We start from the raw sequence: 16037 nt of genomic DNA, 5'->3' as shown, positions 1-16037 counted from the left end.
TATACGTATATTTACTAAAGATTTGACGGGATAGGAAATAATTGTAGTAATATTTGCATGGCTATTTCAATATCATCTGATCAGATTATTATGAATCACATACACTGTATTTCTAAAGTTTTCTATATTATTAGGGAAGAATAGAATGTAAAAGAAATCATTGATAATTTACTTTAAAATCAGACTTTACAATCAATATTTTTTAAAAACCTTTTTAATATAGAATTCAGCCAAGAAGAAAAAGAATCAAACCAACAAACACATTATACCAGTAAATATTTTTCATACTGGGTCAGAGAACTTGCCGTGTAAAATATTAGAGGCATTGAAGAACATATTTGGGTGATAAAGGATATGGAGATAACGAACAGTATTCAATATCAAAGTCCATAAAACAATACAAAATAGGAACAGTGCAAACACGGATCTTTAACACATCAGAGGTGGGATCAGGTGTCATGGACGAATGAGCATCCCCTGCTGACCGGTCACACCTGCCATGTGCACTTTGTCATGATCAGGAAATAATGGAAATATCTGTCGTCAATTCAGGGTATAAATAATGGACAAACAATTTGTATGAAAAACGTCAGTCAGCATTTGACTCAATGATAAATTGTATTTGCTGACAAGGTCTGTGTATCGGCCATAGAAGTTAAGACTTTAAGCGAGACTGCTGTTTTTCTTGTTTCATCAACTTGTTTGTTAATAATTTACCTCAATTTAGAAATTGTTCATACGTAGAGCATGTTCTTGCGTATCAAATCAACTGAGATATATAAACGCCGTATGCAGGTGATGAAGGTATATTGCTACATAAGTAAGGGATATGTCTGAATGTTGAGTTGAAGGCCACAGCAAGAGTTTTCTTTTTTTCACGCATAAGGTTTTGCACAAATTCATATGAATATAACAATTAGTCTGCTAATAACGGGGCGCAATGGGTTCCCCTGGGAATTCCAATAGAATAGAATCACATAGATATTTTCAATCAAAAACTCAAGTATTTTTGATGTCAACTTCAGAGTACTTGTGTGTGCAATCAGAATGTGCTTTAACAGAATAATTTTGTAAATGACCAATAACCAGGTTACTAAGTTTACGAGTTACTTTCGAAATCCCAGTCGTCATAGCCTACACATTAATAAAGAAAAATCACTGCTATTTTTTGAGAGGCTTTCGATTATAAAAGTTTTTTTAGACAGTTTTCTCCTTTTGATTCTTCTTTCAGATTATGTAATGTTGGAGTAACCACTTTCATTACCTGCAATGAGAAAATTACAAAATGACAAAGCACCCTCAATTCATGAACGATATTAAACTTGGCTACAATATTCACTTCGGTTTATGAATGAGGAGGTGAAAATATTATTTTAATTATCTAAGATATTGTATAATTCAAATAATGATCTGTGACAATAATTTCTCTCGTCACTTTGCATGAAAAAGGATGAAGACAACGAAAAGTGGTCGATCTCATAAGAACGTTCAGCATTATAAATATGTGAACAGGACATAAACACGGACTATGGATATGTTAGAGGTGTGACCGGGCACATGATAAAGCACATATAATTCATAAAACAATATTCACTTTGGCCACGTTTATGATTGAGGATATTATGTTAATTATTTGGAAATTGTAGAATTCAAATAATGATATGCGACAAGCATTTTTTTTCACTTTGTATGAAGCAGGATGAAGACAGCAAAAAAAATCGATCTGATACATACGTTCAACATTATAAATTTGTGAACATGATATGAACATGGGCCCCTGGACATTTTAGAAGTGGAATCAGATGTCTGTTGATTGGGAACACCCGCTGTAAGCCTTATGTTTTAATAAAAAAGATTGAAGGTTATGTAGTCAAATTTAGAGCAATAAAAAGGGTCTAACAGTTGGTATGAAACAAGTCAGCCAAATCACAACCCTGTGATGTTTTATGCACTTAAATCTTATCTTTAAAATTTCGAGAGGTTTGTGTTTTATGCCCTCTGTTTATAGAATTTTTAAGATTGATCACTCTTCGTTTCTTTGCCTTTTTCATTGTTCAATATACGGGTCAAATAATGTTGATTTTAAAATTGTTCAAATTCCCTTATATCAATTTATGTGTGAGTAGTTTGCCTCATTGCTCATACTTAAATCATGCTCTTTAAATCAAAGAAAACAATTGATCACCTACACTTTATAAAAAAATAATGTTTTAGACAGTCTCGTTAAGTATTATTTTCAAATTTCTACTTTTTACTTCTGGTTTGGCAAAGATTTCTAGTATTTTTATTGCAAAATGTAAAATTACCATCCCTTATATATTACTGTTATAGTAACAACACTAGTACTTACCCTGAGTTTTATCTCTGTCATTCTTCTTATCGACCTCTGGCACATCAATTAATTCCAGGTATTGCACTCTAGAAAGAAATGATAGAATTTAGCTACAAAAAACGTTTAAATAACCCTTATCATACTTCAATGACCTTTATATTTAAAATTTAGAGAAATATGATTTGATTATTTTAAGTGCACTGCTAGATCATAATATGATGCCGCAAATATGCAGTAGATTTTCTATTTGTGAAGGCATTTACAATTTAAATATTTTGATAAATACCTATTTTCTGCTTTATTAGAGTCTGAAATGAAGAAAAGTAGTTATACATTTTTAAGAACATACTAGATACAATATGTAAAAAGATTTGCTTTATTTTATTGTGATATTTCATAATAATATTACCTTTTATCTTTTCATAAACATTTGTATCAGTTGTTTCTAAAACAAACAAAGAAAAATAATTTAACGAAAAAGTTATAATATTAGCATATTCCGGTTAAAATCAGATATATATCAAACCAAAGTATTGATATTTATTTGAAATACATAAATATTCTGAAGTACATCGAAATATTTTCATCTCTTTTTATTATATCAGTTGTGCAATTGACATCATATATTAGCTTTTCTGTTCATCTTTTTTGTCCAAAAACGGGAATGATATTTGACATTCTTCATCATACAGTGATCTTTTTACAAAGATTATCTAATCAAGCATTACCTGTATTTGAAATTCCCAGGTAATGGTGATCTTCACGGGAGATAATCACGTTTTTTCTTTGTTCACTTAAAACAGTAAGCATAGTCATATTTTTTTAAATTTCTCAATTCATCTCAAGGGAACTTTAGACAATTTGAAAACACATGACATTTTTCCAAGGTATAAGAAGTGAAATCAAAACACCTGATGAAAGTTAAAAGACGTATTAAAAACCAGACATTTCAACTGATCTTTATCTTTGTTCATTTTTATCTTTTTAAAACTATCCCACTCATTTCTCTTTTGTTTAATTATCATGTTTTGAATACTGTTTTAGTAATAATACATGAAATAAGAAGTTTTCACGGAAGTAAAAGACGTATTAAATCCTTACCTGTCCATGGTCTCTTTGTTTTTGTCTATAATAGGAAATAAACTGTACACTTTAATATATATTAAATAGGGTTGTATCAACATATCGATATATCGATACGTATCGATATTAAAGAAAAATATCGTATCGAAAAGCAACTTCCAATACGTATCGGACAAACATTTTTTCTTCTAATTCTTTAAAAGAAGGGAATTTCAATCACCAAAGATTATATTTTACTTTTTTGAATTGAAACCTTCAATAACAAGAGGCCCACGGGCCTTATAGGTCACCTGAGCATTATGCAACAACTTTCCAGTTACAGTGTATTGAATTTGATTCATGTTTTAAGCCAGATGCTATATGGCATTCACAATTTTGAAAGGGCACCATTGATCATCATAACAATAAACTTAGCAGTCGCTTAGCTTGGTTACTGAATACCCATACGCAGGGTAGGGGAACAAAAATGCACTCCAACTAATCAGTAATATTCATCAATAATCAGTAGTGCCCCTAACACTCTGACATAAACCCCTGACCCTACGTTGCACAAATTTTTAAAAGGCACCCTTAAAATTGCCTATCAAAAAGTAAATAAATGTTTTATAAATACAAAGGACCAGATTTCAAACAATTATTTCATTTCCAGTATATAAGTAGAGCCCCCCGACCCTGACCCTGGGGCCTTGAAATTCACAATTCTGCAAGATTAGGGCCCTTGCTCATCATAACTATATAGGTAGTTCATCTGCTTCATACCCAGAGACAGAGAAGAAAATTTTCAAAGATTTAATGTATTTTCACTATATAATCAATAGAGCCCCACTCTAACACCAGAACCCCTGACCCTGGGGCAATGAAATTCATAATTTTAGAAGAGGCATTCTTGCTCATCATAACTATGCACTTACTTAGTTTATTTAATACCTAGGAGCAGAGAAGAAGATTTTCAAAGAATTCATGTATTTTCACTTTATAATCAATAAAGCCCCCCTCCCCCCACCCACCCCCTCCCCACCAGAACCATTGACGCTGGGGCCATAAAATTCACAATTTATGTAGAGGCACTCTTGCTCATCATAACTATGCACTTAGTTAGTTTATTTAATACCTAGGAGCAGAGAAGAAGATTTTCAAAGAATTCATGTAATTTCACCATATAATCAATAGAGCCCCCCCCCCCCCAACACCAGAACCCTTGACCCTGGGGACATTAAATTCACAATTTTGGTTGAGGCACTCTTGCTCATCATCACCATGCACTTAGTTAATTAATTTAATATCTAGGAGCAGAGAAGAAGATTTTCAAAGAATTCATGTAATTTCACTACATAATCAAAAGAGCCCGCCCCCCAACACCAGAACCCTTGATGATAGGGCCATTAAATTCACAATTTTGGTTGAGGCACACTTGCTCATTATAACTATGCACTTCGTTAGTTTATATAATACCTAGGAGCAGAGAAGAAGATTTTCAAAGAATTCACTTATTTTCACTATATAATCAATAAAGCCCCCCCCCACACACACCAGAACCCTTGACCCTGGGGCCATAAAATTCACAATCTTGGTTGAGAAAACACTTGCTTATCATCACTATGTACTTAGTTTATTTAATACCTAGGAGCAGAGAAGAAGATTTTCAAAGAATTCATGTATTTTCACTTTATAAACAATAAAAGCCCCCCCCCCCCCACCAGAACCATTGACGCTGGGGCCATAAAATTCACAATTTTTGTAGAGGCACTCTTGCTCATCATAACTATGCACTTAGTTAGTTTATTTAATACCTAGGAGCAGAGAAGAAGATTTTCAAGGAATTCACATATTTTCACTCTATAATCAATAGAGACCCCCCCCCCCAAACACCAGAACCCTTTACCCTGGTGCCATAAAATTCACAATTTTGGTAGAGGCACTCTTGCTCATCGTCACTATGCACTTAGTTAGTTTATTTAATACCTAGGAGCAGAGAAGAAGATTTTTTAAAGAATTCATGTAATTTCACTATATAATCAATAGAGACCCCCCCCCAACACCAGAACCCTTGACCCTGGGGCCATAAAATTCACAATTTTGGTAGAGGCACTCTTGCTCATAATAACTATTTACTTACTTGGTTTATTTAATACCCAGGGGCAGAGAAGAAGATTTTCAAAGAAATCATGTATTTTTACTATATAATCAATAGAGCCCCACCCTAACACCAGAACCCCTGACCCTGGGGCCATAAAATTCACAATTTTGGTAGAGGCACTCTTGCTCATCATAACTATGTACTTAGTTGGTTTATTTAATACCCAGGAGCAGAGAAGAAGATTTTCAAAGAAATAATGCATTTTTACTATATACTTATTTAGCCCCGCCCTAGCACTAGAACCCCTGACCCCAGGGCCATGAATTTCACAATTTTGGTAGAGGACTCAATGCTGATTACAATCATGCAAATAGTTTGACTGCTTGATGTCCAGGAGTAAAGAAGAAGACTTTTAAAGATTGCATTAATTTTAGTGGTTTTGGCCCCACCCCTCAGGCCCCAGGGTGGCAGGGATCATGAAATTCACAATTTTTGTTCCCCTTTACCCATAGATGCTTTGTGCCAAATTTGGTTGAAATTGGTTCAGTGGTTGCAGAGAAGAAGCTGAAAATGTTCAAATGTTAACACACGACACACGACGGACGACGGACGACGACGGACGAAAACGGATAGCAATAGGTCACCTGAGTTTTACTCAGGTGACCTAATTATATTATTTCTAAGGAAATAAAACAGTTTTTATAATAATTATAATTTTTTTTGATTTGTTGATTTTGATTTGCTGATTTTGATGTTGATTTTACCGTCATCAAAAGTTTTAATTGAACTGTTATTTTTAAAGACAATGAGACAAGAACTTTAAAATGGGTAATAAAACACTTCATTGTTATGAAAAGTATGCATTAAAATGATTTAGAAGCCTTTACTGATGGACTTGTTTCAGAATCCAATATATCGGATATCGCTTTAAAAAATATTGTATTGTATCGTATCGAAATTTTTGGCTCAATACACAGCCCTAATATTGAATAATAACAACATTTTTCACGATATTCAATGAATATATAATGGATAAATAATTTATCTATTTTACTAATCTAGGTTTAATGAATTAATGTTTCTCTTTCTCTGTTGTCAAACAAATAAAAGACAATTTATCATTGATCTTATGTTTTTGTTATCTTCACCTTTTTCATTGATAAACAAAACATGAAAAACAGCATGTAACTTACCTTTACTTCCTATAGGATATATATATACTTTCCATTTTAATATATTTGATAAATATAACAACATTCTTACGATATTCAATTAAAATATAAAATAGATTAATGAAAGTTCATTTATTTAATCAATCTATGTTTAAAGTTCAATTTCAATTAAAGTGATACCAATCTGATGGAAGATAATTACAATCAAGTCTTTTTGTTATCTTGACCTTTTTCATTAATAAACAAAATTTTGAGCAATGCAGGAAACTAACCTTCATTTTTCCTTTCTTTTCTGTATTTGCATAAAGCATAGGCAACAACCACCGAGAAAATTGTAAGAACAGCGCCACCTAGTGTTCCTCCAATTATCTGTTCTGTAGGACATCCTTTATTTGTGTCTGAGGAAAAAGTTTACCATTTAATATATTTACTAATTCCAAACTTACAGAAAGAGGATCAATGTACATACCCTCCATCCTTTCTGGGTCAGTTCCACATGAGTGGTTATTGGACAGAGCGATGCCGTTGTGGTTTGAGCTCAAAACTCTAAATATATATACCGATCCAGGCTTCAGGTTGGTAACTTTATACGTGTTTATTTCTATATCATTTGTTCTATTCATTTTTTCAAAAGATGCATTTAGAAAAACATTTTTGTTTTCGCTGAGCTGAAGACTATGGTGGACGTTATTAATAGAGTTTGTGGAAGGCGACGTCCATATAACGTACGCTTCTGTAGACCTACAATCAACATGTACCAATACCGGCGCAAGTGGTTTATCTAGAATGGAATAAAGATATGTATTGGTTGGTCTAAAACATTATCATTCTTTTCTTGAATGTCTTTATTAGTCTGGATTAAAAGGTACAATATTGAATGCTAAGTAATCAATGTATTCACAGGAATTGAGAAAAATCCCCAACATTATTAATAAAAGATGTAATGTATAGGCATTTATTTCTTCGGCAGAACTCTAATACTTACATTGTACAGAAATATCAACAGAACCGCTGGAGTTCCCCACAGAGTTTGAAGCTGTACAGATATATGTACCCCCATCCTCAATGGTGGCGGTCTGTATAACGTAAACTTGACCAGTGGACACTATGGAGGAACTGTTAGAATTGATCTTAGTCCAGCTGTACTCAGCAAGATCTTCTGGATTCTCAGTGTAACAATAGATCCAGACATTGCTTTGCCCAGTTACTACCCTCAACATACTGCCTGGTAAGATTTTTACATCTGAAATATCTAAAATAGTCATAAAATTTTAGCGATCTCAAGAACACTCTTTAAATCCTTTCATTAGGAAAAATCTAGAATAAGAAAGATGTCACAGGGGGATGATCACATTTTCGTTTGTAAGGCTCATCGTATAAATCGTACTGTAGAATAACTTGGATTTAATTCTACAAATGGCAATCCTACTTATACTCATACTCTTCTCTTTCTAAGGAAGAAATTCTTAAAAATCATATGTCTCCTTTAAATATTTTTAATATTCCACAGAGCCAAAATGAATTTGAACTATTGGATTCCGAAACTTCATAAAAATCCTTACAAACAAAGATACATTGCGGGTTCTAGTAAATGTTCAACCAAGTCCCTTTCGTTCTCCTCACTAAGATATTGACAGTAGTGAAGGAAAAACTTCAAGAGTACTGCGCAACAATATATTCAAGAAATGGTGTGAATCAAATGTGGATACTTAAAAATTCCAAAAAACTTTTGGACAATTTGAAGTCACACGAAATTTCCAAAATCAACAGCTATAAAACTTCAACTTTATACACACACAACTATTCCCCATGATAATAGAAGTCCAGGCTTTTTGATATCATTGACAGCTGCTTTTTCAATAAAAATGAAACTTGTTAATTTACTTACCTGGTCATTGGTCATTTGCAAAATTATTTTGTTAAATCAAATTCTGATTGCATACACAAGTACTTTTAAGTTGACATCAAAAAGATGCTCGAGTTTCTGATTGACAATATCTATGTGGTTTTCGGAGACCAGGTATTCAAACAATCTGTTGTAATTCCCATGGGTACTTATTGCGTTCCGTTATTAGCAGACCTATTTCTATATTCATATGAAGCAGAATTTGTAAAAATTCTGATGCATGAAAAGAAGAAAACACTTGCTGTGGCCTTCAACTCGACATTTAGATATGTGGACGACGTATTGTCAATAAACAATGGTTAATTCCATTTCTACGTCGATACGATATATCCTGATGAGCCTGAGATAAAATGATACCACTGCGTCTGACACTTCTGTTTCATACTTGGATATTTTACTTGAAAAAGGCGGTAATGGTAATCTAACAACCAAGCTATATGATACCTGCATACGGAGTGTATATATCTCAGTTGATTCGATACGCAAGAACATGCTCTACGTATGAACAATTTCTAAAACGAAGTAAACTATTAACATGCAATTCAGTGAATCAAGAATATCAGCAGTCTCGTTTAAAATCATTATTTCGTAAATTTTATGGTCGCTACAATGACCTTGTCAGCAAATACAATTTATCATTGAGGTTAATGCTGATAACGTTTTTCATACTTATTGTTAATCCATTTTTAAACATTGAATTGACGACAGATTTTTCCGTTATTTCCGATCATGACAAAGAGCACATGGCGGATGTCACCGGATGGCAGACGATGCTCAGTCTTCTATGGCACCTGATCCTATCTCTGATGTTTTGGAGGTCCGTGTTTGCTCTGCTCCCATTTTGTATTGTTTTATGGACTTTGATATTGAATCATGTTCGTTATCTCCATATCTTTCTTAACAAAATAACTTTGCAAGTGACCAATGACAAGGCAAGATAATTTACGAGGTCTATTTTTATTAAAAGAGCAGTTTATATGAAAAAATCATATTTCTTAAAAAACAAAACAATAAAATTTTGAAATGCAATTTATTAAAATAATTATGATAAATTTTTGAAATGAAATGAAATATTTCAAAATAATCATGATAAATTTTGAAAATATGATAAAAAAAAAAAAAAAGATATATGGAAACGGCAACGGACTATTAAAAAGCTCACATCAAAGCACGTTCATACAAGATTTGGCTGATATCATCCATGCAAGTTAAGTTATAATGTGGTTTCTGCTAAACATGCTAGTTCAATCATGATGTGGCTTCTATTGTCCATGCAGGTTCAGTCATGGTATTGATTATCCTAAATTGTTCACTTATTAAAAAATTATGTTATTTCTGAATCAATTGTGTTAGTGTGCATTCATGTGTGCTTTCATTCTCATTTTTCTGTCATACTTCTGTCATTCTGTCTGACATGCTGTGTCATTCTGTCATTCTGTGTCATACATTCCGTCATTCTGTGTCATCATTTGTCGTACTCTATCATTCTATCAGTCTGTCATTCTGTTTCATTCTCTGTCAGTCTGTCAGTCTGCCTTTTAGAATGAACCTGATTTTGAAAGATTAATAGGGAAACCACTGCTGTCACCGATACCTATGCTAGGGGTTTATAGTGACATAACCTAAATGAAATAAGCTTTAAAAAAGAGAAATAAATGTCAATGTCTATTTAGTCTTCTTCTGTCCCTTCTTTCTTTTTCTAACAATAAACCAGATGAGGAGTAGTCCCAGGATAAGGAATAACACTACAATGCCGGCGATAATTAGAAATTTGCTGACCTGTAAAAGATTTTGTTAACATAGAATAAAATTTACAAGGTATTTACAAGTGGAGGCCTGTCCGCATAGAATAAAAAAAAATGAGGTAGGGAGAGAGCAATGGAACGCTTAGGCCCTAGTCACTTTTATTTTTATGCAATTGAATTTCTGTGTACATATAACATTCATATGTCTCGGTTAAAAACAAAGATAACAGATAAAGCTTGGCAGATTATGTAATTCAATTATACCAAGAGATGAAAGATATTGTATTAAATCTCATACTGTTTTTGAAGATATTTTTTTTATTTGTATGTCCTCTGTATGATGCATTTAAAATTTATTAGAAAATCTATGTTACTATCTTTGTATACATCATGTATGACCTGTACTACATATTGATTTTATCAATAAAGACATAAATAAAATATCAACTATATAAGGTATTTAAAAGATTGAAATAATCTCTATTTTACATTGGTTTTTGTTCAAAATTGATATAAATTGCAAATTCAAAACTAAGTAAAACATATCTTTATCTCTATAAAATATGTATATGTATAAATGTATGCAAATACCTGGTCAGAACATTCCACACCGTATCTACAATACGACGCGAAATGCTCGCAATTTTGGGTAAGCAAATTATATCCTTCCTTGCCGATGTTCATAAGTGCTGCAGTTTTTATTTCTTGTGTTTGGCGTGGACTACAAAATAAAAATTCAGTTATTATTCTTAATTGCCTAATACTTGAACAAATAAATTTTCTAAAAACCACATTAGGCGAAATTTACTAGATATATCAGAAACATTTCCACATCCATGTTAATGTTATCTGAACAGCTTTTAGCAATTACTCGAAATGATTTAAGAAGATATTTCATTTGCTCAGCAGATTTATTTTGACTTTGAAAGAAAATAAATTTATTAAGAAGGTACAATTATATAGTTTTTAACACATTAAATGATTACAAAAATATTTTTAATTTGTAATTATGTTTAAAACCTGAATTTCCTGTCTTTTTTATTGTTGATGGTAGCCTTAGAACTCTTGCACACTGTAAAGAAATGTTCCATTTTTACGATGGCTTTTCCGGTAATTGAAGAAATGTGACTAGGGTTCCAGTGGATCCCATCCCTGTCATTCCCACTGCGGTGAACTACGTACCCATCACCTGTTGAATATTTGTAAAAAATGAGTGCAGTGATATCAGCTTAGCTTGCCTATTCATTCAAGCATGACATTAATATTTTGATATGTATTATGTTTTGGATATAATGCATTTTTACTATCTAATAAATTTAGTACCACCCAAACACTTAAACACCTGAACCTGGGGCCATAAATTTCACACTTTTTGTAGAACACTCAATACTGAATACAATCAGGACAACGGTTTAAATGCTTGATGTCCAGCAGTGAAGAAGAAGATTTTTAAAGATTTCATTAAGTTTAGCGGTTTTGACCCAAACCCTCATGATGATACAGGGGGACAGGGACCATGAAATTCACAATTTTCTCCCTTAACTCATAGACGCAAAAATTTGTTGAAAATGGTTAAGCGCTTGCAAAGAAGGAGCCAAAAATGTACGAGTTTCAGTGGACGAAAACAAATAGCAATGGGTCAACTAACTTTACTCTGGTGCCTTAAAAAGTAATAACTGTATTTTGAGTGTATGTTATTGAAATATGGTAGAGAATGAAAATCCCTCTATCCCAGGATTTTGAGTATAAAAATGAAAATGAAATATACGCTCTAGGTTGTTTTAATAGTAGTCAAAACGTTTTATATTAGACATTAAACATACAATAGATTGTGTGATGTTTTTATGCAGAAAATTATATTTGATATGTAAATCACCAAAATGCATGTTCTATATTCAGTTGATTATATTTGTTTGCAAGGTTATTTTGAAAAAAAACTATTCATCTACAATACAGAAAAGAAACTAAATGTTTTAGACTCATAATTTAAAGATAGAAACTGGAAGGTATATAGAAATAGAATGTATGTATCACGAGTTTGTAAGTGTTTACACGTAACATGTTCTTATATTATGTATGTCATTGATAAGATAAATTAATGGTAATAAATCGTTTTAAGTAAAGTTGCACACGGTTGAATATTGTATTTGGTATGTGAAACATATGCAGATAACGAACTGTATTCAAGATCAAAAGTCCATAAAACAATACAAAATAGGAGCAGAGCAAACACAGACCTCAAAAACATCAGAGGTGGGAACAGGTGCCACAGAAGACTGAGCATCTTCTGTCGACCAGCCACACCCGCCTAGTGCTCTTCGTCATAAGATCGGGAAATAACGGGAAAGTCCGTCGTCAAATCAATTATAAATAATGGACTAAATATAAGTGTGAAGAACGTCATTCAGCATTTGACTTAATGATAAAATGTATTTGCTGATAAGGCCATAGTAACGACAACAGAATTTACGAAACGATGATTTCAAACGAGACTGTTCATATTCTTGTTTCATCAACTTGTTTGTCAATAATTTACCTCGTTTTAGAAATTGTTCATACGTAGGACATGCTTTTGCCTATCGAATCAACCGGGATATATATACTCCGTATTCAGGTGATAAAGGTATATTGCTGCATAACTAAGAGAAGATAACGATAGAAAAGTTAAAGTCACCACGTTTATCATAGAGCTTGGTTGTTAAATTACCATTAACGTCTTTTTCATGTAGAATATCCAAATATGAAACAGATGTGTCAGACTCTATTATATATTTTTTCTAAAGCTCACCAGGGTATATCGTATCGACATAATGGAAATTATAATTGTAAACTGACAATACGTCATCGATATATTTAAATGTAGAGTTGAAAGCCACAGCAAGCCCTTTCCCTTTTTCACGAATAAGATTTTTTTTCACAAATTCTGCTTTACATCGATACATAAATGGGTCTTCTCATAACGGGGCGCAATTTGTATCCATGGTATATCCAACAAATTGTTGGAAGACCTGGTCTCCGAAAACAACATAGATATTGTCAATCAGAAACTCAAGGATCGTAACGATGTCGACTTTAGAGTACTTTTGAGTACAATCAGAATGTCTTTTAACAAAATAATTTTAGGTAAGTTTATTTACAAGATCCATCTTTTTTGAAAAAGCGACTGTCAATGATATCGAAAAGCCTGGACTTTAATTTATCTTGGAGAATAGTTGTGTTGAAAGTTGAAAATCGTAAGTTTCTAAGCTGTTGACTTTGGTTAATCTTTTAATTTAAAGAATGACCCCAAATATCTTGGTGAGGAGTAAAGAAAGAGGCTTGGTTGAACATTGATTAAACATTTACTGGAACCCTGCCATGTATCTTTGTTTGCAGGGATTTTTATGAAGTTTCGGACTCCAATACATGCACATATGTATATGGACCAAAATAATATTGGTTCTTTTTTATATTAAAAATATTCAAAATTAACATAAGATTTTGAAGAATTTCCTCCTTAGAAAGGGAACTATGAGTATAAATTGGATATTACCACTTGCAGATTTAAATCCAAGTTCTCTTAAAATACTATTTATATAATGGGCCTTACAAACAAAGACAATGTTGATACCTGCTTTGTCAGCAGGGACCAGTACGTATTGATCATGTTTTCTATCTGATTCTTTTTTTCACTTCTGGATAATTGAATACAGAAGGATAGATAGTTTTCATATTGCCCCTCAATAATTTAATGCGCGATTTCATCACGGATCTTATGTAAGTATGTTTTGGTATTTTATTGTGACCCCCCCCCCATCTCATGTTTTTGTTGATGTAATATGTTTTGTAATGCACCCACCAGGGTCTTCTTTGTTTAATTTTATCCAATCGTTGTACAGTATTTTGTTTATGTAAGTAGTTACATAACGCACCCCAAAGGGTAACTCGATTTTACTTTCAGCCAAAATATTATCAGTACATTTCATTATCATTTTTTGTCAAGAGTGGCTGTATTTTCCTTAGCTGTCTACTTACAAACTAAAATATCATTGCGTAGTCTAAATTGAATCGTTTACATTAATAAATATGTGATTTTCTTTTACGAATGCTTTTACTCTCAGAATTTTTAAGACTGTTTAAAAAGGAATTTTTTTTATTATAAATAACAATGCATTGACGGTAATTTCAGGGTGTCAAATTGATATATAGTTTTATCCAGTTTTTTTTATGATTAAACATCTTGGTTCGTTTGATAAAGAAAGCGGCATTCGGTTTCAAAACCATTGGAATAAATGAATGGTTTTAAATCAAGAGTTTACTGCTCTTTGTTTTGAAAGACTTATAGGTAATGAGACTGCTTATCCTTGGATTTTAGAGAATAACAAAATATTCCCCTAAAATTGGACTCGAAGTTTTTAACCTCGATCTCGAACGGAGTTTATTTATTGTGCTTATACAATCACGTGCTCCTATGGTCTTATGTGTAAAGGGGGCGTGACGGGGTCAATCGAAGATACCAATTAAAAACGGAGGCCACCAAGTGCTGATCTTCTTTACAGTGCCAAATTGGGTAAAATTAACTTCTCTCTAATCAAGGCTGTTACTTATCTCATTGATAATTTCATCTTAAACCTCTGAAACCGAACCCAAAAATTAAAATAAAAAAAAATTTAAAAAAGGACAATTCTGTGAATCGTAAGAATGCTAAATCCTGTAGCAGGTGCTACTTGTCTTCTGTTCTTTTAACAAAATGAAATTTAGATTAAATTAAAGACATAATTACTTCTTACCTACGTAGACAGCCCAGTGTTTATAAAAATTCCTGGGGAATTCTATCAAATCTCCAATTTTTAATTTTCCTAATACTGAAATATTATGAAGTCTACATTCCGCGCTTGTAACCATATATGATTGCAATTCAGCAGTAAAGAGCTTTTATACAGACTGAGAAAGTTCTCGAACGGCTATGCCACTTCCTGTCACCTTATGATTATTCATGTTTCCATAAAAGGAAATATATGCTAATCCCCACGTTCATATGTCATGGTTTGATTAAAGTCGGGATATTTTTTCTAGTATTGTGATTGCAAATTATTCATATAGTTCAACGATTAAGCAAGAACTTCAGTAATTGATGACACCTCTTTTCGGGGTATATCTTTTCTCTATCATCTACATGCAAATAACAAGCCGTTAGATACCATGACATTCTATAATTAGCTATGGCGTCATTCAACTACTATAATTTGTATATAGCCTTTTTATATGTTTCTTGTCCGTTCAAAAGGTAAAACAAGTTTAACTTTATTTTTAACTTTCTTCTCATAAAAAAGCATTCTCACAAAAACTGCATATCTCCTTGCAATTTATGCTACGCAAAAATATATGTAAGTCAGTGGTAAATATGGGTATTTTTTGAGGCCATATTAAATGCTGAAAAATGCAAAGTATTAACTTATTACAGGCATACCATAAAGAAACTAAAATAACAACTTAAGAAAAACAATAAAAATGTTTGATCTTAAAAAGATAGGTTTTAGCAAATTTATTTTAAAAATTTTCTCTGTACCTTGGTATAAAATAAAGTAACCAAGTACATACAGTTATTCTTAATAAAGCTGCCTCATCCTAAACCGTGAAATTCATGGTCCCAGGGTCAGAGGTTCTGGTGTTTTGGCGGGGCTGTATTGATTACATAGTGAAAAAATGTATGAATTCTTTGAAAATCTTTTTCTTTGCTCCA

The 16037-nt window shown here is 32.5% G+C and overlaps 2 protein-coding genes across 3 annotated transcripts; both read right to left on the bottom strand.

Annotated features, from left to right (window-relative positions):
* Nucleotides 1–977: 977 nt before the first annotated feature.
* Nucleotides 978–7997, bottom strand: LOC134229791 (titin-like). 2 transcript variants are annotated; one of them, XM_062711575.1, is made up of 9 exons: nt 7650–7997; nt 7134–7445; nt 6937–7062; nt 3434–3458; nt 3061–3125; nt 2742–2777; nt 2619–2640; nt 2351–2418; nt 978–1264 (listed from the first exon to the last, which is right to left on the bottom strand). In XM_062711575.1, the coding sequence occupies exons 1-9, from the start codon at nt 7927–7929 to the stop codon at nt 1233–1235; spliced, it is 966 nt and encodes a 321-aa protein (XP_062567559.1). In that variant the 5' UTR covers nt 7930–7997; the 3' UTR covers nt 978–1232. The 2 variants fall into 2 exon arrangements, with proteins under 2 accessions (XP_062567559.1, XP_062567560.1); XM_062711576.1 differs by having other exon boundaries at nt 3061–3116.
* A 1976-nt stretch (nt 7998–9973) lies between these two features.
* LOC134229790 (phospholipase A and acyltransferase 3-like) lies at nt 9974–15227 on the bottom strand. Its single transcript, XM_062711574.1, has 4 exons — nt 15085–15227; nt 11336–11504; nt 10907–11036; nt 9974–10349 (listed from the first exon to the last, which is right to left on the bottom strand). Exons 1-4 carry the CDS (start codon nt 15197–15199, stop codon nt 10236–10238), a joined length of 528 nt encoding a protein of 175 aa, XP_062567558.1. The 5' UTR covers nt 15200–15227; the 3' UTR covers nt 9974–10235.
* Between the last annotated feature and the right edge of the window lie 810 nt (nt 15228–16037).

Source organism: Saccostrea cucullata, unplaced genomic scaffold (assembly GCF_032062105.1).
Source record: "Saccostrea cucullata isolate Sc308-1 unplaced genomic scaffold, CSIRO_AGI_Scuc_v1 ctg7801, whole genome shotgun sequence".
NCBI classification, from domain to species: Eukaryota; Metazoa; Mollusca; class Bivalvia; order Ostreida; family Ostreidae; genus Saccostrea; species Saccostrea cuccullata.
The sequence above is the reverse complement of the archived record's forward strand: the minus strand, read 5'-3'. Positions and strand labels throughout refer to the sequence as shown.